At 54.3% G+C, this 25,793-nt stretch overlaps 7 protein-coding genes across 7 annotated transcripts; 5 read left to right on the top strand and 2 right to left on the bottom strand.

Moving 5' to 3' along the window:
• Positions 1–372: 372 nt before the first annotated feature.
• Positions 373–3,850, top strand: PFK1 (6-phosphofructokinase, alpha subunit). The gene is made up of 3 exons (XM_062942744.1): positions 373–1,768; positions 1,832–2,299; positions 2,355–3,850. Exons 1-3 carry the CDS (start codon positions 863–865, stop codon positions 3,525–3,527), a joined length of 2,547 nt encoding a protein of 848 aa, XP_062805744.1. The 5' UTR covers positions 373–862; the 3' UTR covers positions 3,528–3,850.
• A 242-nt stretch (positions 3,851–4,092) lies between these two features.
• On the bottom strand, positions 4,093–5,841 carry QC764_114920 (uncharacterized protein; the record flags this gene model as incomplete). Its single annotated transcript, XM_062942745.1, has 1 exon — positions 4,093–5,841. One exon carries the CDS (start codon positions 5,839–5,841, stop codon positions 4,093–4,095), a length of 1,749 nt encoding a protein of 582 aa, XP_062805745.1.
• Positions 5,842–6,165: 324 nt separating this feature from the next.
• Positions 6,166–8,528, top strand: QC764_114930 (uncharacterized protein). The gene is made up of 2 exons (XM_062942746.1): positions 6,166–7,205; positions 7,263–8,528. The coding sequence occupies exons 1-2, from the start codon at positions 6,659–6,661 to the stop codon at positions 7,325–7,327; spliced, it is 612 nt and encodes a 203-aa protein (XP_062805746.1). The 5' UTR covers positions 6,166–6,658; the 3' UTR covers positions 7,328–8,528.
• Positions 8,529–8,537: 9 nt separating this feature from the next.
• IPI3 (Pre-rRNA-processing protein ipi3) lies at positions 8,538–13,922 on the bottom strand (the record flags this gene model as incomplete). Its single annotated transcript, XM_062942747.1, has 2 exons — positions 9,575–13,922; positions 8,538–9,509 (listed from the first exon to the last, which is right to left on the bottom strand). The coding sequence occupies exons 1-2, from the start codon at positions 9,908–9,910 to the stop codon at positions 8,538–8,540; spliced, it is 1,308 nt and encodes a 435-aa protein (XP_062805747.1). The 5' UTR covers positions 9,911–13,922.
• On the top strand, positions 11,329–13,746 carry QC764_114950 (uncharacterized protein; the record flags this gene model as incomplete). The annotated part of the gene is made up of 1 exon (XM_062942748.1): positions 11,329–13,746. One exon carries the CDS (start codon positions 11,329–11,331, stop codon positions 13,744–13,746), a length of 2,418 nt encoding a protein of 805 aa, XP_062805748.1.
• Positions 13,923–14,065: 143 nt separating the features above from the next.
• QC764_114960 (uncharacterized protein) lies at positions 14,066–18,821 on the top strand. Its single transcript, XM_062942749.1, has 8 exons — positions 14,066–14,693; positions 14,888–14,959; positions 15,072–15,791; positions 15,839–15,991; positions 16,077–16,360; positions 16,492–17,089; positions 17,132–18,725; positions 18,797–18,821. Exons 1-6 carry the CDS (start codon positions 14,569–14,571, stop codon positions 17,001–17,003), a joined length of 1,866 nt encoding a protein of 621 aa, XP_062805749.1. The 5' UTR covers positions 14,066–14,568; the 3' UTR covers positions 17,004–17,089; positions 17,132–18,725; positions 18,797–18,821.
• Positions 18,822–22,459: 3,638 nt separating this feature from the next.
• WHI3 (cell cycle RNA binding protein whi3) lies at positions 22,460–24,172 on the top strand (the record flags this gene model as incomplete). Its single annotated transcript, XM_062942750.1, has 1 exon — positions 22,460–24,172. The coding sequence occupies one exon, from the start codon at positions 22,460–22,462 to the stop codon at positions 24,170–24,172; it is 1,713 nt and encodes a 570-aa protein (XP_062805750.1).
• Between the last annotated feature and the right edge of the window lie 1,621 nt (positions 24,173–25,793).

Genomic DNA, 25,793 nt, shown 5'->3' on the forward strand with positions numbered 1-25,793 from the left:
CAGAGCAGGAGAGAAAAGGAAACTGATAGGGAATCGATGGCCGGCTGGACTTGTTTAGGAGCCGCTCAGAGACTCAATCTTATCAACCTCTCTTCTCACGATAAAACTGTGAGTCGTCTTTGGGAATTGTCTTCAAGGCTGCGTGATTCCGATGAAAGTTTGAACCACAATATCTTGGACCAAGTTGTTTGATGTGAGTTGGAAGCTGCAAGCTGTAGTCGCGACCGATGAGGCTTGAGATGCTCTGTAAGGTGGGGCCGAAGTGACCCTCCCACTCGAGCTCCAGGGTCCCCTGGTGCTCCCAAAAATCTCAAAAACCACCTCAGCGCCCAAATTATGTCATTGCTCTGACTACCCACGGAGTCTTTGATCCCAGAAACCCCTCACCTGGCGATGCAACCAACAGGGCGCAGGAGGTGCAGACGTTGGGGAGAGGGAGCAAGGGACCATGTGAGGGATATTTGACATGTGCGACACCGGCGCTTCTTAACTGGTGAGGTGTTGTCCAGTCTGAGGTGAGGAACCAAAGCTAGGGTAGGTAAAGAGAAGAGCGGGAGCTGTGCCCTGGAAACCACCCCGCACTCCCCGATAAGATAAGAGCTCCTGCCCACTGCCCACTAGACTGGGCTCTTCCCACTGGGTCGGCCAAGGGAGGCACTCGTCAGCTGCAGTTGGCGTGAGCGTGGTGCTGATATCCTCGAACCTCATCCGATTCTCCGTTTTCCGATTTCCTGTCTTCCCAACATTCAAAAAGGCCAGACTACCCGTGCCCTGCCTGCTCTCTTCCTCCAATTCTTCCCCCCCTTGGTGCTACTGAATATCCCTACGTACTCTCACACCGGGCTCCTTTGCGGCCTGGAGCATGCCTTTACCTGACACACGCTTTTTACTTCGGCCTTTCTCCATCGTCGTCTATCCGATCTGGACGCTACTGGCTTTTTTCTACCGCCACTCCCCCCTCCGTTTCCTTTCCTCGACTCTCCAGCCCCTTTTCGGACTTCGCAACACCACTGACATTGACCCCGAGACACCCGAGTCAACATCTACTACCAACATGTCGGCCAAGAAGAAAATCGCCATCATGACCTCGGGAGGTGACTCCCCAGGCATGAACGGCGTGGTCCGCGCCTGTGTGCGCATGGCCATCCACATGGGCTGTGATGCCTATTGCATCTACGAAGGGTACGAGGGCTTGGTCCGTGGCGGTGACCTCATCCGGAAGATGAATTGGTACGATGTCCGCGGGTGGCTCTCCGAGGGCGGTACTCTCATTGGAACCGCCCGGTGCATGGCCTTTTTCGAACGCGCTGGTCGCCTTGCTGCTGCCAAGAACATGATTCTACACGGCATTGACGCCCTCATCATCTGCGGAGGAGATGGTTCCCTGACTGGCGCGGATCGATTCCGTGCCGAATGGCCCTCGCTGCTCGACGAACTCGCTGCCAATGGCGAATTTACCACCCAGGAGCTTCAACCATTCAGACATCTCAACATTGTCGGTCTCGTCGGTTCCATTGACAACGATCTCTCTGGTACAGATGCCACTATTGGTTGCTACTCTGCGCTTGCAAGAATCTGCTATGCTGTCGATCTCATCGAGGCGACAGCCTCTTCCCATTCCCGCGCTTTCGTCGTCGAGGTCATGGGGCGGCATTGTGGCTGGCTTGCTTTGATGGCCGGTGTTGCGACGGGTGCCGATTTCATATTTATTCCGGAGAAACCTAGGGAAGACAACTGGAGAGAGGAAATGTGCAGCATCGTTGAGCATGTAAGTACACCCTCTTCTGGGACGTCATTCTGTTCTGGCTGAAGCTAAATGAGTCAACGACAGCATCGCAAAATCGGCAAGCGGAAAACGATCGTGATCATTGCCGAGGGAGCACTCGACAGAGAGGGGAACAAGATCACGCCGGCAATGGTCAAGGATCTTCTTGCGGACAAGGACGGCCTGGGACTCGACACCAGAATCACGACACTGGGCCACGTTCAAAGAGGCGGGACAGCTGTTGCTTACGACCGTATGCTGGCGACACTGCAAGGTGTTGAAGCCGTCAAGGCTGTTCTCGAGGCCACCCCTGAGACAAAGACCTGCGTCATTGCCATCACCGAGAACAAGATTGTCAGAAAGCCCCTTATGGATGCGGTACAAGACACCAAGAAGGTGGCTAAGGCAATCGAACGGCAGGACTTTGAGGAGGCCATGGGTCTACGGGACGCCGAGTTCTCGGAGCAATACAAGTCGTTCATGATGACTACGGCGGTCCAAGTAGACAAGGAGCTGTTGCTGCCAGAGAAGGAAGTACGGCTCCCCTCTCTCCACTCGCAGGTTTCCTGGGTGCTGACAGACTTTACAGAGAATGAGGATTGGGTTCATCAATGTCGGCGCGCCCGCCGGCGGTATGAACGCTGCAGTGCGCGCTGGTGTAGCCTACTGCTTGTCCCGAGGGCACGAGCCGATGGCGATTTACAACGGCTTCGCCGGATTTGCCCGGCATCATGCCGATAACCCTGGAGCTGTCCGACCCTTCAACTGGCTTGAGGTGGACGGATGGGCCAGCAAAGGTGGCTCGGAAATTGGAACGAACCGCGAGCTTCCAGGCGAGTCCGGCATGGAGACCATTGCCAACTTGATTGAGCAGTACAAGTTTGACGCTTTGTTCCTCATTGGCGGTTTCGAAGCTTTCCATGCTGTCTCTCAGTTGCGCAAGGCTAGGGATCAGTATCCATCCCTGTGCATCCCCATGACATTACTCCCCGCCACCATCTCCAACAATGTGCCAGGGACCGAATACTCGCTCGGTTCGGATACTTGTCTGAACGAACTGGTCGAGTATTGCGACAAGATCAAGCAGTCTGCCTCGGCTACCCGGAGACGTGTCTTTGTCATTGAGACGCAAGGTGGACGCTCTGGCTACGTTGCGACGCTCGGTGGTCTTGGTGTTGGTGCGTCGGCTGTGTACACCCCGGAAGAGGGTGTCAGCCTCGATATGCTCGCTGCGGACGTGCGCCATCTCAAAAACGTCTTCGCCCACGACCAGGGCCAGAGCCGTGCTGGTCGCCTCATCTTGATCAACGAGAAGGCTTCCAAGGTGTACAATGCCAAGTTGATTGCCGACATCCTCCGCGAAGAGTCACACGGCAGGTTCGAGAGTCGCGAGGGTATTCCTGGTCACATGCAGCAGGGTGGTGTACCGTCGCCCATGGACAGGTGCCGGGCTGTCAGACTGGCCATACGGTGTATCCAGCACCTGGAGCAGTTTGGCCGCAACGTGCACAACAGGGTCAAGGTGGACCCCATGAGCACAACGGTTATTGGCATCAAGGGCGCGAGCGTGGTCTTTACGCCTGTTAAGCAGGTTGAGGAGGAGGAGACGGACTGGCCCAACAGACGGCCAAAGGCGGCGTACTGGCTGGGCATGAAGGAGATTGTTGACATTCTGGGTGGCCGTCCCAAGTATGAGCTCCCCGAGTCGGACTTGACTGGTATCAAGGCGAAGGATGTCAAGCGTGGGATTGTGCCGCCTTGAATGGGATGGGACTGAAGAGTCGAAACAGGAAGTCTTTTGACGGTTGTTTCTCTCCGTGACTTGGGCTGTCATTGCTGCAATGATGATTCATCAAGTACCTCTTCCCCTTGTTGTCGTCTAGCATCACCGACGAAGGGATCGGTAAATTCATGCAAGAAGGGAAGGGGGAAAATAGACAAGGACAAAGGCTCGGGACTGGTTGGTGTGAGAGGGGGTTATAGGATGGATGAGTGGGCTTTAGTTAGGGCAAAAAACACCATCATCTCTACCACTACCTTAGCACCGATACAAGAATAAAATAGGAAGCTGTAAAGTGCAACAATAGACTCTGGAACGCATAGCTCCTCAATATGCAGTTATATGTGTGGTTGCTTGGCGAGAGACAGCACTCTTGGAAATGGTATCATATTTGTTGAGAAACAATCTGGCAACACTTTTGTACAATAACCCAGCTAGATTGCCACCCTCCGACCGACTTCTTGATTGATTTGAGCGAGTGAACGAGCGAACAAAAGCCATTCTCGTTTCCAAAGTGGAAATACACACCGATGCACACAATCTCTCTTCACGCCTTCAAAAACGACAACCACCCCCGATCCGGCTGCCTCAAATCCTCCACAAAGTCCTTCACCCTCCTCTGCCTCTCCTCAATAACCTTCTCCTCGGCCGACCACCGATCCGTCACCTCCTGCTCCCGCTGCGCCTGCCGCTCTCCCCAAAGCCCACCAAACCACCCCCTGTTATTCTCCTTGGTCGTCGCCATCCGCTGTTGCTGCCGCTCCAGCTCCTCCCTCCTCGCCTGCTCCTCCCTCTGCAACCTAGCCACCATCTTCCCCCAGTTCTCCAGCCCCGTCACAAGACAGTCCCTGCACACCCTCCTCACAGGCTTCATCTCCCTCAAGTTCGGGTTAATCTTGTGAAGCTGCTCCTCCGCGACATCAACCGCCTCTCTCGTCCAGGATAGTCCTTCCTCTCTCGCGTCAGGGTTGGTGGCATACATGATCTCTCCAATGTGCAGGCTCAACGCAGCTTCCTGACACCTCTCGGCTGCGTTGCGGATAGGGGGGGCGATCCCATCCCCCGGTCCTTCTGGGTACGGTGGGGGGGTGAAGATTTTGGCACAGGCGTTGTAGACACCCGACCAAAACCCCCTGTTTTGAGAAGAGGGTTTTACTTTACGTAGCTGGGAGGTCAAGTCCAGCTCTGAGGGGAGGGGGAGCGAGCGACGGGCTTTGAGGAGGGAGATGTACACGGGAAGGGCAAAGTTGATGTCGCCTTGACGAGCGCGGAAATCGGCATAGGCGGTGAGGGTGTTGAGGAGGTTTTCAGACGGCAACCCGGCTTCCTCGTTGAGGGTCATTGCTTTTGGGTCGAGGGGGGGGGCGGGGGTGGTGTTCTCGATTTGTTTGAGGGCGAGGTGGAGGGCGTCTTCGTAGATGATGCTTGCTGGTCCGGCGATGCCTTTATACTCTAGCCAGGAGCCATAAGCAAGGCCAGCGTCAATCTTCTGGCGGTCGGTGAAGCCGACCGTGTTGAGGATTTTCAGGTAGATTTCGTTTGGGTTATCGTGACGGAGGATGCAATCTTCTTCTCTGGGGGCTTTACGGAAACCAGGGGGGACGGGTTTTGGATAGGGGTTGGAGGGACCGATCATCGTCCCCGGGGGGAAGGTTCCCCCGTTTGCTGTGTCCCAGACCCAACCTTCCATGTGCTCGGCGGCTTTGGCCCAGAACATCATTGCGTCGAAGTAGGCTCTTCTCCATTCTTCAGATTTGGCCGTGATGTCCTTTGTTCCCTTGGGGCCGTCTGGTGCGTCCTTTAGACCGGCTCCCTCGAACTCTGGGTCGTGTAACCGCTTGATTACCGTGTCGATCCAGTGTCCTACTTGGATCCAATCCACCGCATTGCCGTGCTTAGGGTCGTAGAGGGCGATGTTGGCCATACGCATTCGGAAGCGGGTCATGAAACTCCATTCTTCTGTTGTGGGATAGTCCCTTTCGTTGCGCTCGCAAAAGTAGGCGAAGGAGATACCAAAGATTGCGAAGCCGGCGATCCAGATGTAGCCGACGTATTTGATTCCCGTCAGGATTTCATATCTGAGCTGAGCCCTCCGCTCCGTCGTCATGTGTCGTACTCTCGTCACCCATGTCGACGTCGAGCTCGAGGGCACGGAAAGAAAAGGGACGTCTGGTCGGGCGCGGAGGTTGTGCCGAGCTACGGCGGCCTGGAAGAAGTTGCGCTGGGCCGTCTGGGCCCCCGCCCGGCGCAGCATGAGGCGGGAGGACCGCATCGTGACTGTGGAAAGCGAAGACATGGCTGTCGATATCGTTTTCGAGCTCGGATGTGGGATGGTGTAGACTGAATGGTGTGGTTACCGTTATGGTGTCATTGGTTTAGCACATAGCTGGCTGGCAAAGATACCAAGCGCCGTCGCCAGCACTGGAAAGGTATGTATGGCTTTCGGGGCGCTGGTCGAGTTCAAAGATGGGATTTTTGTCAATGACGATGGATGCTCGTAGCTCGAAATGCCTCCACTTTTCTCCAAGGGTTCCTGGTTCGGCTTGGCGAAACCCCCACCCCACATGAGCGTCGAAGCTGAAGCTTGGGCCATCGAAGAGACGACCCCCCTGCCTGGTCCATCACCAACAACGGGCCGCTCCTTCCCAGGTCGCAATGTGAAGCAGCATTTGTAGGCCGGATCTTACTTAGCACGAATTCAAGATCGACATCATGCAATGGCCCAGGTCTTGGCCCAGAACCTCCCCAAGCAAGAGGCCCATGTGAAACCCCACCCCACCACACACTTCCTCTGCGATGGGCTCCCGAGAGCTTATGTGACAGATGAGGCTCTCATGGTCAATTCCTATAGACCGAGCCTTTACTTCTGCAGCCGCTCTACGATCACTGATTTAAGTGCTGACTCCGGCCCCACGATGGCCAAAAACGAGGTCTTGAACGATGACACTCTCTTCAGTCACTCCTCTTCATTTTCTCCCGTCCTGTAGACCAGGACCCTCAGCTCCTGGAGAGCAGCCATACATTCTATATCTAGCGACAACTTCAAGGCCGGTCCATGTTGCATCCTCCCTTTAAAACCCATGATCCTACCCTTCCCCTGACCGCCTCTCACAATGTCAACAACAACCCCCTTCATCCCCACCTGGAACCCCAAACCCTTCCCAGGCATCTCCCTCTCCGCCGGTGGCCTCTTGGCGCTCGCAGACCTCCAAACGATAGCCAAACGCACCGCCATCACCGGCGGCGCCTCCTGGGCGGACGCCTTCCTCCTCGCCCCCGGCCTTCACTACCAGCAGGCAGCTGGGGATTTGTTCCGCAAAGGCGGTAGTGGTGGTGCTTCGGCCATAACCAAAATAGTAGATCAATGCTCCCCTGACAGAGAGGTGACCCTCCAGCTCAACAACGCCGCCACAGCAGAATACATCCAGTCGATCGCCCAGCCAGGACAAGAAGTGGTGCTTGATATTGGGCGGGTCAGGGAGACAACAAGGGGGAAAAGGTATTTCTTACGACGGAGCAACGGCGGGAGGAGTGCGGTTGCCTGGTCGGAGGAGGAAGAGTGGGTGGATGGAGGGTTGGGGTGGGTTTCGCACGTGTTATATCTCTCGACGCTGTTTTTGACAATGGGGACGATAGTAGTAGTTGTTCTCTTCAAAGATTGTAAGTCGCTCTTTTCTTTTTCCCTGCTGATTTAGCAAGAGCTGATGATGATAAAAGGGTGGTGCCTCATGTCTATACTGGGCTACATGACCTCCCGCCTGCTAAACATCTGCATTATCTAACGGCGGACCTCCCAGCAACCTAGAGATCCCTCCCCTTCCCGTTCCCCTAAGCAATCCAAAAGTGGCTCCCGCCATCGCAGTCGCAGCCGGGTGTCCGAGTATGCACGCCGCGCAGCGACGTATCTTGTTTCTTTTGGTGATGATAATGAGACTGCTGTGAGGCTGAGGGGGAAGATGTCTGATCTTGGGGCGGTCACGTCTGATGCTTGGTTGAGGAGTTAGACCAACGTCGAGGGGTACTTGGAAGCGACGGCGAAATTGATAGTATGGGTGGTGGCAGCCTTGTCAGGGAATATGACACAGGTGGGGAGTCTGATGATGATGGTGTTGTTGATTTTGTCAGCGGGCTTGCTGGCGGTGAGCAATAGTCGAGCTGGAGGGGTGAGGGTTAAGGGGCGGGTTGCGAAACTGGGAAAGGGGGATGTGGAACAGGGGGAGAAAAAAGGGGGCTTAGGGTCGACGACAAGTGTTGACAGTGTGGGGAGCGGAGATGGAAGAAGGAGGGGACGGGGGGGTGAGTGCAGGCCTGCTACTGCCGCTGTGGATTCGAGGGCGGGAGAGGACGGGGCGGATTCGGCGGAGAGAGGTGAGGCCGGGCATGGTGGCCAGGTGCGTGTTAAGTGGAAGGAAAGTTTGGAGCAGAGGCCGGATCAGCAGGTGTAATTGGTGGGACTTTTGGCTGGTGATGGTGATCATCTTAGACACCATCAAAACCCATGGAGGACGGTAGGTGAGCACGGGGTTGACATCAGGTTTGCAGACGAGAAACTGGACTTTCACCTATCTTCTTGGACGCAGGATTGTGGCGCCAGGGTAATAAGCGCAAGTGTGCATGGCTTTTAAAAGAGGTACATTGGAACATGCAGAGAGAAGTACCCTGTGTTATGGGACACTGTGTGGGAAAAGTGGCTGCCAAGTTCAGCTGTAGTGACAAGATACAATTGCAAGGCAAGCTAACAGGGGCGCGCTTATCGAGACCGCAGTAAAAAGCGTTGGCTAACCCATTGACACCAGGCCGATATTTCAGCAGCCAACAACCTCGAATTTAGCGGTATAAAACATTGTGGCCACTGTGAAACGTAGCCCGGTCAAGCAGAACTGGCCTTCCAAGGCGGCTTCACCCGTCTGCTAGCTGGCCTCCCGCGGGCTGGCTATCGAGGCTCTCAACCTGTCAGTAGCATCAAGTAAATGCATTAGCTTGGCCCGTCAGCTAAACGGGCCCTATCCTGAAAGCGTCCTTTTGTACTATCCTTTCGTCCTTCATGATCTCCCAGAACTCTTGATTGTGCTTCTGAAGCTCCTCCTCCTCTTTCTCTGCGAATTCCACGTCTGGCTGTTCGAACGCGGCAATCGCGCTTTCCAGGGCTTCTTTCGGAAACCCGGTAGCGTTCAAGAGCGAGTCAAATCTGGACTCGGGGGTTGCTAACGGGTCAAGCTGGGCCGCAAGGGTGTATGCCCGCTCTGCTTGCGAAGGCTTGACGATATGTACTGTCTTGGTGGGTTTGCCCGTTGGGAATGGCGAAACAAATACAACATTTGTAACGGCCGCGTTGACATTGGCCAACTCTACCGGCGTCTTGCTCTTTTCCGAGATGTCCCACTTCATGATCTGACCTCTTGGATGGCCCGTAAGAATGACTGTCCCGTCATAACTCATACTCAAGCAAGAGGCCGGCCCGAGCTCTGGTGGAGTTGCCCCAAAAGGTGACTCGATTTGTACCACAGTCGATGCCTCTTCTGACGACGGCCCGAGCAGAGGCTTCTCCCCGAACAGTTCTGTGACGAAAAGTGTGCCGTCCTCGCAGGACGCGCAAACAGCCCGCGATGAGGGGTCTAAGGAGACGCACAGAGGAAACTTGGGAAAGATGAGGGTCCGCAGGGCGTCGCCTGTTTGGTAATTCCAAATGATGCAAGACTTGTCCTTGCTGGCTGACACGCAGAAGTTTGTGCTGGCACTAACACTTGAGTTTGCGGACAGGGCCGTGATGCCTGCCCTGTGGTTGGAAAGGCTCCTCTCCGGTTCCGGTTCGGCGGCTGAGTCCAGCTCCAGAAGCTGGGACATGGACCACACATGGATATCGGAGTCATCAGAGCCTGTGAGAATGTGCGTGGGCGTGGCAACCACGCAGGAAACTGCCTGAACGTGGCGCGCAGGAGTCGACACTAGTCGGCCAGTGCATGTCTGTTTGATAGTGGTCAGTATCAAATGAGAAGGGGGCGGTGGGCTGGGTTCGTGGAAGTTCTCACCTCCCATAACATGAGACGCCCTTCAGCTGTACCCATGATGAGAACATCGCCGGACAAGGTTACACATCGTATCCTTTCTGGAAAGGCAACAAATGCCTCCTGGTTTCCACGTAACCTCGCGTAAACGTGCACGTAAGCTTTGCCCTCCTGCGCAGCGAACACATGCGTCTCGCTCACAGCAAGACAGTTCACTGGAACTGAGCTCTTTTTGAAGGTCGACTTGATGGAATAAGCTGGGCTCAGAGTATGAGTGTAGATGCCGATATCTTTGGAGATGGCAGTGTTGGATGAGAGCGGAGGGCCGCAGATGGCCGACACAAATGCTTCTGACAGCATCTTCCCCTTTCTCTCTGGTGGAAGCAAGAGAGGTCTATCCCCTTGCGTCGACCTCGTTGTGCCGGTGAGCTGCTTCTCGTTTTCCTTCCCGTCCCACACCAAAACCCGGGCAGCCGTTTCAGAGAATTGCGCAACGAGCCAACCACGAGGGGAAATAACGTCGTCCAGTTCTTGCGGTCTCGAGTGACGCCAAATGACGGGCAGCCGTCAGTTGAAATTCCGGCCGGTGAGTGCAGCTGGTAGCACGAACCCACTTGTGTATCGCCGTGAGACAATCACGCCCTTGGTTCGCCCCGGATCAGACCACGGAATCAGAAAAGAAGAAAGCAACAGTGAACCGGCCGCAAGATGGAGATATTTTTGAAAATCGGGACGCCACTATTGACGTGTGTGGGGTGGTGATCAGTGTGATATCCGTCGCCCTGTGAGGTTGAAATTTTGCCCATATTCTTTTTTTTTTTTTTTTTTTTTTTTTGCTTGCTTTTCCCCTGCCTGCTACCTTTTAGCGCAGCAGCTTCGGGAATTTAGCGCCACGAAGGCGCACTGACCTCTGTGGGGGATCTCAGGGACCCAGGCACCCAGGATCCCCAGTCGATTCCGTGTCGATCTCAGCCGCAAAGGAAGTTCGTCTGGGGGGTTCACGGGTGCGGGGATAAGCGCTGTAACCCTGGATCGCGGTTTTCAGTCTGGGGGTTTAGTTCATCTGAATGATGTGTTTGGATGTGTATAATTTCGTCTCGTCTGTTTGCAACCCTCAACTCAAAGATCTGGATTTTATGATCAGAGTCTCTTTTCTTTTTTTTTTTTTGTTTTTTTTTGCGCGGTGATCGTTGCCTTTTTTATGCCCTCATGCACCCTCTCGCCAGTCTGATTTGGCATAGGTAAGCCACGACTCATGCAGCTCTTCGTTGTCGGCTTGCAGCAGCATCCTGCTTTTCTGGAGGATGCATCTGACATGGCCACTGACGGGAGATAGCACCAGCCATCTATCTGCCACCAGTCACCCGACAGACAGCGCCAATGACGGAAGAGAAGCGCTGCATGTTTTGATCTGAAGCAATTCATGGACTGGCGCCCCCTGCATCAGATAAACGCAAGGCCGTATCTCAGCTGGCAACTGAACCTGTTCGGGAAGCCGACGGTTGGGCAGCATGAACCCACAGTCCGGTCTCCGAGTCTCGTCGTCATATCTCCATTGTGACCTGTCTCAATCTGGAATCTTTGTTTTCTTTTCCACGTCGTGTGTGGTGTGTGGTGCAAAAGGTGCTTCCCGACGGCAGGTAGGTTGCATTGTATCGACCACCTCATGATGAGTGCCCATCAAGACTTATACGAGACGTGGTCCAGAGCCAGGACCACGTAGCTCTCGCCTCTCCTACTCCCATCGCCGACCACCGCTTGGCTCCCCTGCGACTCCCATGTCGGACCCCGAATTGGCGGTTACACTGGTTCCTGCCTCCCGCAGCTTCATAGCGCACGAGCATGCTCCGTACCAGGCAAGCGTTACCAAGGGCAGGGCACGAAGCAGGGCAAGAAGCAGGAGCACGCACACGAGCACGCACACGAGGAGCTCCAGTCTCGGATCGTCTGCACAGGGGCCTCCCCCACGGCGATCAGTCTCGAGCATGAAAATACTTTTCACCTTGACTCTCTCCCCAACTTTGCAGACGCAGACACCCACCGATCCCATGGATTCGTCCACCACGTCCAATGCAGAGTCGATCTGTTCTTCAGCCAGTACCAACGAGATGGACCTCATCCATAATGAACCCCTGGCCGACTGCAACTTCCCCGAGATGCTCGTGCGGGACCTCGAGACCTCTGAAGTTGTGTTTAGGACAAAGTCCATGACTGCTGGCTGCCCGTCTGCCGCTTTTGCAACATCCAGCGAAGATGAACACGGCGATGAGGAGCACGCAGGGGGCAGAAGCGAGTCTACCGACTCCTTGAGCATGGCATCCAGCGGCATGGACCCGCCGCCCTCCATTCGGGTGCGAGGGCATTCAGTCACCACAGCAGCTACCTCAGTATCCGGTCGACGGTCTTCGTCATTCTCACAGAAAGCCCACTCGCAATCTTCCCCCTCGACGCCACCTTCCTCACCAGCTATGGCCCAGAACCATCATGGAACTTGGTTCGATGCGGACGGGGAGGGTGACGCCACCATCAGCTCGAGAATCCAGGGGCCGTCCCAAGATGTCCAGATTCTTACTGGCGGACACAGTGGCGATATCAACTCGTTTTCCTACAACGACGGGATGAAAAGACATACCGAAGCTATTGCCTATCACCTTCGTCCGAACAGCCCCAACTCTTACGAGCGACCTTGCACGCCCAGCAGTCAAATCAGTCAGTTGGTTCGAGAGAGGCCACGGTTAGTCAACATTCCGCCTACTGCCATCCCCAAACGAAAGTCGTCACTTAATAGGGGCCACGTTCGCACAATGTCGGGTAGTTCAGTGGCGCCGAGCAATCATGAAATTCTCCGGAGGACTTCGGTGGGGCAGTTGGCACCTTCTGCTAGCATGCAAGTGCTTGGGCCTCGAAATGGTGAGAGATATGGGGAGAGTTCACGTCCGCCTTCAAGGGGTCGAGATGGCAATGGCCACGTGCACGCTCGCCGGTCAAACGGCGCTTTCTTTCCTGACAATCTCAGCGAAAATGTCTTTTTGGATGACGACGAGGAAATACGCGCGTCAGGCGTCTATGATCAGCCAGTTCAGACCAAGCCACACACGCATTCTCTCAACGGAAGGACCTCTGGTGGCCCAGTTACCAATATCCAGGAGATCCAACGCACCACGCATTCGACGACGTCATACACAACACCCGGCATTCCTCTGCCGCCCGACGTCCTCGAGGTCCTGCGGGTTTCGGTCTCTTGTTTCCCTGAAACGATGCTCACTACCTCCAGTCTGACAATCGACAATATCCGGACATATTCGAGAAAACTTCGTCACGGAGGAATGCCAGATTGCGACTTCATGAGCGACAATCAGTCATTGTTTTCCTCCGGGGGCAACAGCCTGAAGCCGCGGCCATCAAGGAAGTGGAAGCTGAATTGGTTCGGACAAAGTCATAAGCTTACTAAACATCAACAACACGGACGCCAGCAAACCCAGTTGCTCTCTGGAGGCTCGGAGGATGTCGATTCTCTTGGACAAGTTCGGTCTCCCAGGAAGACTACAGAGGCTTCATGGAGGCCCATCAGGGCTATTTTCCCTTTCGGATCTGAGTACCTCTGTGATGCTCTCTACGCACACGTACTGGCCTACAACTACATTAGCACGTTATGCCCCCCATCTCCAGTGTCATCACTACGCCAACAAGCGCCAGGATCAGCGGGCCATCGTCTTTCTGGCTCGTCTTCTGACGACCCAAATAGCAAAACCAGAGTGCCCAAGAAGGCAGCCAGTGTCCTCGGCATGCAGGATGATAACGCCCATAACAACAGACCAAAAACACCTAGCAGCGGTCCGCATCACCGACGCAGCAGATCGCACAGATTTCTGAGCCGGGATAGTCATGGAAGAGGCTCGCTCAAATCGAGAGGCAGCACTGCTTCTGGGTTGGAGGGCAAAGACAACAGCAACAGCAATGGCAACAATGCCGTGGCCTCCGGAATGCGAGAATTACACGCTGGGCTGGCCAAATGTATTGCGTTGCTTGTTTCGACACTGAAGAAGACCGAGGCGGGTGACTTGCAAGGAGTTGAGAGTGGCGGAGATGCCAACACGCTTCTTATCAGGGAGAGGGAGGTGCATGATGTGTCGAGCGAGGTGGATGTACTCTTACTGCGAGCGCTCTGTGAGGTGGTGAGAATCTCCGAGGCATAACGATGTTTGGTTGTATTGTGATGGATTTAATGTTTAACGAGGTGTTGACAGACGGTGTGGACTGGCAGGAGGTATTTTGGCGGCGCAGGTTGCTACTTGGGTTGGGTGGTCATGTACGGGTGGGCGGGTTTTATATGCTTGATAATACCCCTTTGTGACGATGGTATGAAAAAAAGGGAAAGGAGTCATGTGTACAATAACTTGTGCTTCGGCCTCATAGTAATGCTGTATTTGATGTCCCCACATTGTTCGTTTCTTGCTTGTTGATTCTGGAAGGCGCAGATCGAAAGCTGCCAAGCAACCACCTGCAGGGGGACAGGCCCTTTCCATTTTTGGATCAAGCGGGTGAGCGGGGATGGAGGGACATTTCCACCACACCTCCACCACACCTCCACAAACCCACAAACTATTTTGACCGTCTGATTTCTTAACCTCCGAACTCACTCGGAGGCCAAGACCGAGTCTGACAACCACCTCCGGACCCCACCGCTCGGATCCGCTCCGTGACACCCCTTTTCCGACCTATGCTGCCGGCCCGTCCCTTCGAACTGCCGAGTGATTTCGGACGAAGTGAACAGACACGCAACGCCTGAGGTTCACAACTGTATTAGCAGTTTGGGACGCGGTGCTACGGTGAGAAACGCGCTCACTTGGAAACTTGCCGTGGAGCACTCGGAGGATTTGCCATTGGAGGTTGGATTAGAAAGAGGAACCGTTCTTAAGTTTGGGTCACGCTTGTCCTCTTCATCCTCTTTTCTCATTTGACCGGTGGCCGCCCCCTTTTTTTTTTTTTCGTTGATCCGGTGCCCTGCAGCAAAGAAAATGGAGACAGCCGGAGAGCAGAACATCCCCGCGAGTGCTCGGCCTCGGGTAACGAATGCTTGTGAGGCATGTCGGTCGGCCAAGGTTAAGTGCATGGCCAGTAATCAGTTGGGGATATGTAAGAGGTAGGTTTTTTTTTCTTTTCTTTTTCTTGTCGGGTAAGAGGAGGGGAAGGGGTGTAAAAAGGGGTTGAGTTGTCATATTTGTCTCCCCAGACCGTACACACACACTGTGAGATATGTGTATGTGTCTTTGATCAGGAAATCACTTGTTCTTGTTTGCAATATAGATGATTAACAGTTGTTCTTGTGTGTGTTAGATGCCTGGATTCCAAAAGAGAGTGCATCTTCAAAACTGGACCTCGAACTCGACGGCCGAAACAATCGAAAAGGTATGATATTCTTTTTTATACCAGGTCATACCCAACAAGTAAAAGTTCCCTACCGGATATCTCCAAGTTATTCATCTGTTGACATCACCTTTTTTTTTTCGCTCACATAAAGATCCCAATCCTCCACCGACCCAACCACCTCCACAACCGCCCCCCCTCCCCTCCCACCACCACCCGGCCCCTCCAAAACCTTCACAATCGACATCCCCATGCCCGCCGACGACGACGTAACCGACAGCTTCGAGGTCCTCCGCCTGGCCCACGAGTCCACACTCAACAACTTGGTTCCCCACCTCTCCTCAGGCGAAGAAGACCAAGAAGATGAACCCATCTACGACTACGACTACGACAAGAACGCCAACATGGACTGGCTCAACACCGAGCAGGCCTCCAACTGCGGCTCGGTCATCTCCTCCCATGCCTCCTCCCTTCCGATAGGGGCTTCGGCATTGTCCACCCCGCCAAGCAGCACCACCACCGCTGCTACCACTGGCGCGAGATCCAAGCAGAAGAGCAGAATGGTGGCTAGCTTGGGGCTGCAGCCGCAGTTCAACGTTGATTCGGCGGGCAAGTTACTGCAGACGTTTACGGGGGTGATGTTGAATCACTTTCACTGTTTGGTTATTGATTCTGAGCGGGACACCGTGGCGAGTTTGGCGAAGGAGAGGCCGTTCGTTTTGCTTGCTGTGCTGGCGGCGGCAAGCGGGAGTCGGACGCTGCAGGGGCACAGTTTGTATGACGAGGAGTTTAGGAAGATTTTGGGCTTGAAGTTTGTGGCTGGGGGGGAGAGGAGTTTGGAGCTGTTGCAGGGGTTGGTGGTTTACATTGCTTGGTTAGTCTTTCGTGAGGACGGTTGGTGGGAGCGCTGACATGGGACAGGTATCCGTTTCATTTGCGGCCAAAGAACAAGCAGGCGTACCAGTATATACGTATGGCGGTGGACATTGTCTTTGATCTGGAACTCAACGAAGACCCGGGGACGGACCGGGTTGATGTCCCGCCCACCGAGGCGAGGTTGGAGGAGATAAGGACGTATGCGGCTTGTTATTATCTCGCTTCGTCGTAGGTTTTCCTGCCCTGAATCTTCTCGTTGGCAGGAATCTGACACGGTCACCAGATTCGCCGCCACGTGGGGCCGCACCCCAACTCTAGCCTACAGCACCTACACCGCCCACTGCTGCGAAATGCTCTCCCGCCACAGCCCCCTCAAAGGCGACCAGGTTCTGGTCTGGCAGGTCAGACTTCAGCGGCTGGTGGAGGAAACCAACGATCTCCGCCGGACTCAGAGGGGTGGTGCGCATTCCCAACAAAGTGAATACCAAATCAACCTCATGATACGAGGAATGGAGACGCAACTCAAAGAGTGGGAGGCGTGCATGAGCCGCGAGCTTAAAAACACTCGTCAGTCGTTTTAGTTCTTCCCCGATACCAAACTCACCCAACCTCTGGCTCGCCGGGTACACCACCCAACCCTATCCCTCACCGCTGTCCACCCCCTTCCCCATGCCACCCAGATGCTAACCCCGCCCCAGCATCCCTCCGTATTCTCCTCCTCTTCACCCCCCTCTTCCTCTCCGGCGCCCCCCTCCTCAAGCTCCCCTCCACAAAACTAACCCCCCTCCTCGACCCCTCCCAAACAACCTTCCGCGCCGACGCCTCCAAGCTCTCCTCTCTGATCCCCACCCTCCGCGAGTTCTACTCCTACTTTTTGTCCCTCCCCGCCCAGGAAATAAACGCCTTCATGGGACAAGAATGGGGCTCCTTCATCCTCGTCATCATCCTAGGCTTCAGGATGTGTTTCCCCATGGCCATCTGTCCCGAGTGGGACGACAAGCTGGCACGAGAGAGGATAGGGATGGGGGAGTTTCTGGGAAAGATGTGTGGTGATGCCGCCGGGGAAGAGGGGGGAAAGGGGAAGGGTACGTCTATGGATGTTTTGAGTGCTAGCAGGATTGTGCTGGGAGTGGTGAAGAAGAAGTTTGATAGACGGGTTCAGAGGGTGGAGCGGGAGCAGAGGGAGGAGCAGGAGAGGCAGAGGGGTTGATTGGGCGGGTTGTGGAGGGGTTGGGGTTGGGGTTGGGGGTGGAGGAGGGGGACAGGTCGCGGGCGGAGGAGGAGGAGGAGGAGGAGGAGGAGGAGGAGGAGGAGGAGGAGGAGGAGGAGGAGGAGGAGGACATGATGGTAGTATTGGGGTTGTCCTATGATGGATGGGAGTATGGAGGGTATTATGCTTATTGGGACGAGACGTTTGCTGATACTGCGGGACTGGGAGGCGGTGGGTTTCAGGGCCCGAATGTTGGACCTATGGGGGGGGACGGGACGACGACGACGACGGGGGGGATACCGCAGCAACAGCAGACGATGCCGCAGGTGAGTGGTGATCTTTGGGGTACGATGACTATGGCTTGGGCGCAGGGGGGGATGACTTTTGATGGGGTGGGGCAGTAGGTGTTTGTGGTCATATATTTGTTCATAAGATCTTGATGTAGGGTTGGTTGATACGTTAACTGAAGACGTGTTTTCTTTTCTGTTTCAAACTCGAGGGACAATCAACAAATTTGAATTCGGACACGGCTCAAATGATGGTCTGATATTGCCTTCGGAACACCTGGGCCAAATCTGTTTGTTAGTGTTGCATGCGAATCGGGAGGCATGCCAAGTGTGTGACAGCTGCCTCGATTGCTGAGCACTGCCTGCCGTTTCGTCCACCGCGTGGCTCTGAATATTGCAGACTCAAAGGCATGTGATGAATGGCTCGAGACCCTGAAGCCACTGGATATGTTGTCCACAAACTTCCACCTCAGTGGCAAGTCAGTCCTCGTCATCGAAGTGATGAACTTTTACACTGTCAGCCAATCAACGCCCACGCCCACCTTTGCTACAAAATTATACCACGCAAGTGTAAACGTCAACACGCTCATCTCCCAAATCTATAAAAACCCCCTTGATCAAATACTCGCCCAAACCGATGACCCTTAGCACCGGGCAGTACTCCTCATTTTAGCACTAGTCCGAGCCTCTCATTTCCCTTTCCATCAGGAACCAAAAATCACAGATAAGAGCCCGCCTCCCACGTCCGGGTCCCCAGAACATGTGACCCGCAACCCACGCAGGTCATTGACGTGAGCGGGATCTCCCCAATAAACTGGACCTTCTCCACGCGGGATGATCACTGAGTTTTCGTTGGGTGGGAATTTCCCTCCTCCTTGAAATTGGTTGGGCAGGAATTTCCCTTCAGCCCACGTTACAGAGAGAGAGAGGTGCCGTCCTCGGGTTAAATGAAATGGCGAAAATAGGAAACGATAAACTCTCCCAAACCGGTCAACTGTGATAAAACAGATGACAAAACGGTGATAACACCCCTTGCCCTGACCTTGCAAGAAAAAGAAAAAGAAAAAAAAGAAAAAAAGGCGAAAGACAGTGTTCGCGCCAATAGATCTGCAAGAAGCTTGTCTCGGCTCCGTGGTCAATGCGTTTTGGGCGACGACAGGAACGTTTGCAAAAGAAACGTTGCCCCCTTGCCGGCAAGCCCGACCCCTTGCTGCCTCACCCGATTCCCCCCTTTCTCGATCGTCCCTCGCCTCCCCGCGCTTGCGATAGAACTAGGCTCCGAGGCAGGGGTTTGGATCACGACGACAAGGTCCCAAAAGAGATCGACTTCTGGCCTTGTGATATCTTGACTTTTTATGTGACAAGATGCTCTCCCATCCACGTTCTCATCAGCTGGTTCCGTTGGGAGCCGTACCCGGGCCCCGGTGCTCGTCACGTCACAGTCGCACTGTTCGCGGGTCTTTTGTTTTCTCTCTCGAGTTTCGTTGCTAAATTAAATGAACCTAGTTGTTGAACATGAAGATCAAACCCCAAACAGTGGCATCGAAAACGTGGTGTGATACTTGCCTTGGTAAGCCTACCGGTCAGCAAGACTCTGACTGGAGCGAGTACCCCAGGTTTCACCAGCTTCTGGACTTTGAAAAAAAAAAAAGAAAGAAAAAGGCTAGCCTGCGGTCGGTGGTGTGGCATTCCTCCTGCTTCTGGTTCAGGGATCTTCGAATTCCGCGATTTTGACGGGTATGCATGCTGGTAAGAAGCCGGAGCCACTTAGGTACTGTAGCCAGATTGTACTTGTAGGTCTGACAATGGGGGGCACGATGCAGGCGGAGGGGAAGGGGAGAAGAGGGGACCGAAGCAAGCCACCACTACCACACCATCACCTACTCTCCGAGGGACACTGGAGCCCCGGACCTACGCAGCCCATCCTCCTCCACCCCACCATCTTGGGGTGGTGTGAGAAACCCTCGCTTTGCGGCGGGATTGCGACTGGATCAGGAAGCCAGTTTTCGCTAAGCCTTGAGACATTGCTTGCGCGTGACCATCAAGCCCATCTCGATGAGCAAGGCCGCCGAAATGTTGGGTTCTGCCACGTTGGGAGCCATCTCAACCCCGCAGCGGACAAGGTGGTAAATAAGGGTGTAAGGCAGCCCAGCCGTCTCGGACAGGATTCCGTGCGGTTCATCCTCCATCCACGAGCCTCAGTCAGCCAGCATGAATCTCTTTCCGTCTGGTGTGACAAAAGTCGCGGGGATAAAGTTGGGGCCCCGCGATTGGGGACGAGGCGAGAGTCTTGGGTGACGCGATGTCCAGCTATGTGAGAGATCTTGGTTGCCGCCGAAAATGACCGTGTATTGATATGGGCCTATATAAGTCATGGTGTGAGGCTGAAGGTTGTAAGTATACTTCTACGCGTCGCTCGGCAGCTTGCATCGTCGACGCGCCTCGACGACGATCGTGCACAGTGATATCAGCCTCTTTGCCCTTGACCTGTTGGTCGTCTGAAGTTGCTCCTCAATGCCACCGGAGTGACTGAAGTGGGAAGCGGTCGCTTGGCGTCGCTCGATTCGAAGAAGGGTATCTCGAAGAAACATGTGCATCTGCAGAGCAAAGCGCAGGCTGAACGCCATTGGGCGTATCTTGATCACTGCCCTCGGCGTGATGCAGTGCTTCCCTGCTTACCATGCCGGCTCGGGAATGGGCCCCAGCATCGTCGTGCATCTTCGCATTCAGCCAGCAGGCACCGAGGAGGTCCAGGTGTATGTCAGTCGTGTGTGATGGCGTCCTTCTTTAACCCTCGAGAAGTGTGGAATCATCTGGTTTCATTCGATGCGACCCTGTTCATTCCGGTTTCCGCACGTACGGCCGGCAGGTGTAGAAGAAGAGTTAAGAGTTTGACATTGTCGGGTGCCGAGAATCCGGGAGGTCAGCTTTCAGGAATGTTGACCGTGATCTCATGTACCGAGACACTCAACTTACCTTATCCTCGCCAGAAGCAAAAGATGTTTGGGTGGGACGCGACTCGGACTGTTTCTGGCCTGGGCACGTTCCACCTAGCCCCGTTTGCTGTGGGTCCTCCAAACATAACCCTTGGGCCGAAAACGGTCAGAATCTCCGGTGTGGAGATGGCCCACTTGTTTCGCCCTCTTGTCAGTTCTCCACCTCTCCCGTCAAGATTGATCATCACTCGCACGGGCATGATGGAAGGAGATGTCTTGCAGCTCCGACGACATGGAAGCTTCCATTCATGCGATTCTAGTGTGTTGTGTTAAGTAGATTTCGGGCAACATTCAGCCCTCTCGAGCGCCTTGGCATCAATCACTCTATGCCATCTCGGTGCATGCGCAATGCCCATGGCCATGACTGCGGGATTTGGATGCATGGCAAAGGGTGCCAGGCGATGGGGGTCACTACATATGGAAGTCCATATACGCACCATTCAGAGCTAGGCCTCTCAAGCCTTCCCAGGACTGAGGCTGGTCGGATTCAGCCGTGAACCCCCACTACTATTGACCCCTCTCGGCCATCTTACACCGGTCTTCAGATTTACTCTCATCGAACCCACCATCTTTGATGCGAGTCCAACCTACCGACTTTGAATTCTGCTCGGTTTTCCCGAGGTCCACGAGGCTTGAAGACTTGTGGGCAACAAACAAGGTTCAGCGCCGAGGTTGGTGTCGCCTCTTTGTGCTTTTGGCTTCTCACGCTGTGGGATGGTGGCGTCTTAGACAAAATGGAATAACTGGTTGCGTCTATTCAAAGAAAAGTCTCTCCCGGCTGGTTGCTGAGATTGCAAATGTCAAAGGCACTCGAGGGCACTCACGAGATTAGGCTCAAGAAGCCAGCCAGGCATGTACATGTGAATAAATCTGTGGCCAGCGGGGTCTGGGGCTTCTGGAATAGTCCGGCATGCTCGTGTGTGTCGTGGGCGTCACAAGGCCCTCGTGCTGCCTGAACGCTAAGTGGGTGCACGGCATGATCTTCAGAGACTCATGGGCTGCCTGTTCTGATGGCAAAAGCTTTTCGTAGATGTTAACATCATACGAGCCAGCCAGGTCAGATTCTGCCAAACTTACCGTGTCCAAGGGACAAACCTTACAAAGATAGGACCATGGTTGCCTTCTCTCGGGCGGAGGTCTCATATGTAAGTTTTCCTGTGGCTCACCGTTGACAGTGCACCGTTTCCTCCTCTTCACCTTGCGCCGTCTGCAACCGTTCTTTCCATCTTATCGTTGATAATCGATGCGCGCACAGGACAGAGGCTTGCCCAAGCTCCCTGGCTCCCTGGCTCCCTGGGCTCCATGTCAGGATTGAAAGACGTGCTGCAATCTTGTTTCTTGGCTGACCAGGACCAACAAGCGCGACGCCTCGCTCGTGCCTATCAGCAGCCAGGGCAGAGGCTCCTCTTTTTTTTTCTGCGGCACTGGGCTGGGTACATTGCGACAGTACCGTGCCTCGACCCAACGGTACCTGTGGAAACTGGAACCCTCCCCCCCCTTCCCCCCAGCATCCCATCATTTGATTGAAAGCCACCGGCCGTTCGCTCACTAGGCTGAGCACTGAGCACAGTCCCGTCCCAAATCCCGCTTTTGCAACAGCTCAATCCTGCACAGCACACAAAGCTGCCCCCTTCCCACCCACCCAATCTTTCTCCAACCCCCAACTTTTTTTTTCCCCCCAAACGTCGTTGTCCTCATTTGCGCTGCTGTACCTGGCTGTGCTGCACCACTCCTCCACGGGCTGTCATATTGCGCGCCCCTCCACCCTCGTCATCACATCACCAATCTTTAATCATTTTTTTCCTCTTCGCCCGCGTCTTTCAGGTTGTCGTCGCGTCTCCCTGTTCCATCTGCGCGCGTCCAGTTCCGACAGGCTGCCAGCGAGTCGGTTCAAACCAATTCGCACCGGCCCGCGACTCGCCCGCCCTGTCCATCCCAACCATCCACCATCCACCACACCGGACACCCCGACCCGACCAGACCAGGCCCGACCACATCGCCATCCGTACCTGACAGCTAACTGCTCCACTAGCACAGCTGTCGCTGGTCAATCCCGTCGCCCATCTCCACCCGTTCTTCCCAACAGCGCACACGAACTCACACTCGCACTCGATCGTCGCGATCGTCGCCCTGGCCGCTGTTGGATAACGCGACGTTGCATGCATCGTGAGGCATGCCTGGGGATCAGAATTCGGTCGGTGCATCCTCCAACGGACCGGCTCCCACTCCTCAATCATTTGCTTCTTTGACAAGCAACGGCAACGGTGTCAAGTCGTATCTCGCAACAACAGCCGCTTCTGCAAATTATGCAATGGCCGCCTCGAGCTTTCTCCCCGCGCAGCATCGGACTCCGGCGATAGGCAGCGGCTTGGGTACCTACCCGCCTGCCCTGCCAAAGGCCGACTCTTTTGACGCCAACGGCAATGGCCACGCGACCACCCCACTCGGCACTCCGTTCTCTACCACTCCGCCCACCCTCTCCGCCGCCGTCATCCGGAACCTCCCCAACGACACGGACGAGAAGTTGTTGCGCGCCATGCTCGTGTTCTCCAAGGACCTCGCCAGCATCGAGTTCCTTCCCGACGACAAAGGCTTTCGCGCTGCTCACTTGAAGTTCAAGAGCCCCGCCGGCGCGCTCGAGGTCAAGAACAATCTTGACGGCAAGTCCAATCACTCCAACGACGCCGACATCATTGTCGAGATCATTGGCCCGACGAGCCCCTCGTCCATGGGCAAACGATATCCGAGCGACGCGACCCTCCCGGTTGGCACACCCGCAACGGTCTCTGGCGGCCCCCCGGCTGCGCCGTCGTCGCGCCAGCAGTCGCGATTCAACAGTCACTTCCACACTATTGAGAAAACAGCGGTGGGAAATGGCGCATACGCTGGTGACTTTCGAACGGCAGACGGCCGTTTTGACGTCTTTGGTCCTCAGTCGCCCATCGGAACGCACCCGAACGAGCGCAACGGCATGCTGGGCAAGTCGATGATTGACGCCACGAATGACGATGAGGACACGGCGCAGCTTCTCGGGAAAACCCACCTGTTTGCCGAGAGCGGCCTGCAACGCCGACAGACTGCTCCGCACATCCCTATCACGTCGCGCATGGCAAATATGTCTCTGAACATCAACACGCAGTCTGTCCAACCAATCGGTCAGTATGGTAATCACCAGGGCTTCGCCACCATGTCGCCAAGCATGATGACCTCGGTCGGCGGATTTCCCCTACCCCAACAATACAGGACACACATGCCGCCCGCTAACCCAGCCGATCAAAACCCGCCCTGCAATACCCTCTATGTTGGCAATCTCCCGGTCGATACGTCCGAAGAGGAGCTCAAACAGCTGTTCTCGAAACAGCGGGGTTACAAACGGCTTTGTTTCCGCACCAAGCAGAACGGACCCATGTGCTTTGTAGAGTTTGAGAACATCACCTTTGCAACAAAGGCGCTCAATGAGCTGTACGGTTTCCAGCTCCACAACAGTGTCAAGGGAGGAATCCGTCTGAGCTTCTCCAAGAACCCGCTTGGTGTTCGCACAGGTCAAGTGCCCGGCCAAAGCGGTCAAGGAGCACTGAATGGGCCGAACGGGGGACACGTCGGAGCCAACGGCTTCACCACAGCCAGCGGGCCGCCCCCAGGTCTCCCGACACAGCCTCCTCCAGGTTTGGGCCTGAACAGAGCCGGGTTCTCGAGCTCGCCCGGGCTTTCCAACCCGTACTCGTCTCCGACCTACTCGAGTCCCTCCACAGATGTTTATGATCAGTGGAACAACAACCTCATGTACGGCAACGGCAACAGCGCACACATGATGGGCGCCAACGGCAACAACGGGTACATGATGGGCTCGAGCGCGACCTATCCAAGCCACATGATGGGTAGATGAGTGCCTCCTGATCATGCCGTCAACAGAACATGATGTTTCGCTTGCTATTTCGGTTTATCATCTCGCATGTTACCACAGCGACTGGGCCTTCTGCTCTTTCCAAGTGTCTTGGTCCGTGGCATTGCGTGGCATGGCCTCGGTGTTGGGTGGAAAGCGGCTTGACTTGTTGCTGATTGCATCAAATTGGTGTCTTTGCAATTGTTGTTGGGAGGAAAGCAAGGTTTCGACTGGCGTCTCTCGAATTTTTTCTCCATTCTTCAATCCCCCCCGCTGGCATGATTATCACCATACAGCGCTTGTTGCATTTTTCGGTACTCTTTTATGTGTTTATTTGTTTATTTTTGTTCATTTCGAGGGGCACAAGGGAGTTTTTTTTTTTTTTTTTTTTTTTTAGAGAGTGATATCATCATTATACCAGACGCATTGGGAGAGTGCTTTTGGCTTTTTCCGGCCCTCCTTTGGGGCGATTTGTCCTCACGGCACAATCGGCTCTTGGTTTCACGCATTACAACACCACCATACTGTCAAAGCGGCGGCGTAAAGGGGTCAGGGAGGAAAGGGTGGGTGGGGGTAATCATGGCCAGTGGCGTATAGCATCGGTTCATCATTACACCAAACAAGCGAAGCATATTCTGGTGACACGCATTTTGTTGAAGGGTTTTCTTTTTTTTTTGTTTTTTTTTTTTTTTTTTTGAGGGAGTTCTGGTAAAGTTGATGTGGCTTTTACACACCTGGGTGGGAAGCGGGATTTGTCTTTCCAGAATTTCTGTTAAAGCAAGGGCAATGGGGGAGGTTAGGAATCGGATATAGGAGGTGGGAGGTTTGGGGGTGGGTGTTGGGAAAAGAAGGAGTTGTGGTTTGTTTGTAACCTGTACGACTGCAATGTTAGTTGGGAAGGGGATATCAAAACAAAAAGGAGGCCGGTGGGTTAGGAAAGGGGGAGGGGAAACTCGATTCAAAATGCGGAAAAAAAGAAAAACAAGAAAAATCATCTCAACACGCAAACATACGGGACCACCATAGTACGGAACCACAACACGCACATCTTGGGATAACTGGTAAAAGAATTGGCACGGGAAAGGAGGGGGAAGCACTTGATACATACTCTATTCTTTTTTTCTTTCTTTTTTTTCTTTTTTTGCTCTTTTCTACACATACAAAACGGATCGCATGCAAAGGATTTTTCCGCACAACACTGGTTTCATTGTTTTTTTTGGGTTGGATGGTTTTTGCATTCGAGATGGCCATTTGACCCGGGTTGCTGTTATTTTTGTCGTTCTTCTCCAGAGCACTCGCTGCTCTGTCTTTTTTTGGCCTTCCTGTTGTGAAAGTTTCTTTGAGAGCGATGGCAGACAATACATTCCAAGTGGCTACGCATAACTTTGGAGGATACCCTAGTGTCAGCAATGCCATATAAGCGGTTGCTTCTTGTGACAACTGTTTGTTTTCATAGCCGTGGTGTTTTGAAACTTGGTGTGATTTGCGTTCAGTATGTTTGTGCATCTAGTACAGGCTGATGAGCTGTCGTGGTGAATGGCGGTGTCTTTTAGGTTCTAACGGTTATGCTATGCGTCTCTGTCGTGAAGAGAGTTAAGAATTAAATAGGATGAATGCCTCGAAG

This window comes from Podospora pseudoanserina, chromosome 1, assembly GCF_035222485.1.
Source record: "Podospora pseudoanserina strain CBS 124.78 chromosome 1, whole genome shotgun sequence".
Classification (NCBI taxonomy): domain Eukaryota; kingdom Fungi; phylum Ascomycota; class Sordariomycetes; order Sordariales; family Podosporaceae; genus Podospora; species Podospora pseudoanserina.

What these genes read in the sequence shown, in the direction of transcription:
- PFK1 (XM_062942744.1), top strand. Translation starts at nt 863, where the DNA reads ATGCCTTTACCTGACACACGCTTTTTACTTCGGCCTTTCTCCATCGTC. An exon ending in TGTGCAGCATCGTTGAGCAT is followed by an intron (nt 1,769 to 1,831) that starts GTAAGTACACCC and finishes AGTCAACGACAG; the next exon opens with CATCGCAAAATCGGCAAGCG. An exon ending in TGTTGCTGCCAGAGAAGGAA is followed by an intron (nt 2,300 to 2,354) that starts GTACGGCTCCCC and finishes CAGACTTTACAG; the next exon opens with AGAATGAGGATTGGGTTCAT.
- QC764_114930 (XM_062942746.1), top strand. Translation starts at nt 6,659, where the DNA reads ATGTCAACAACAACCCCCTTCATCCCCACCTGGAACCCCAAACCCTTC. An exon ending in AGTTGTTCTCTTCAAAGATT is followed by an intron (nt 7,206 to 7,262) that starts GTAAGTCGCTCT and finishes TGATGATAAAAG; the next exon opens with GGTGGTGCCTCATGTCTATA.
- QC764_114960 (XM_062942749.1), top strand. Translation starts at nt 14,569, where the DNA reads ATGGAGACAGCCGGAGAGCAGAACATCCCCGCGAGTGCTCGGCCTCGG. An exon ending in CAGTTGGGGATATGTAAGAG is followed by an intron (nt 14,694 to 14,887) that starts GTAGGTTTTTTT and finishes TGTGTGTGTTAG; the next exon opens with ATGCCTGGATTCCAAAAGAG. An exon ending in AGGTTGGAGGAGATAAGGAC is followed by an intron (nt 15,992 to 16,076) that starts GTATGCGGCTTG and finishes CACGGTCACCAG; the next exon opens with ATTCGCCGCCACGTGGGGCC.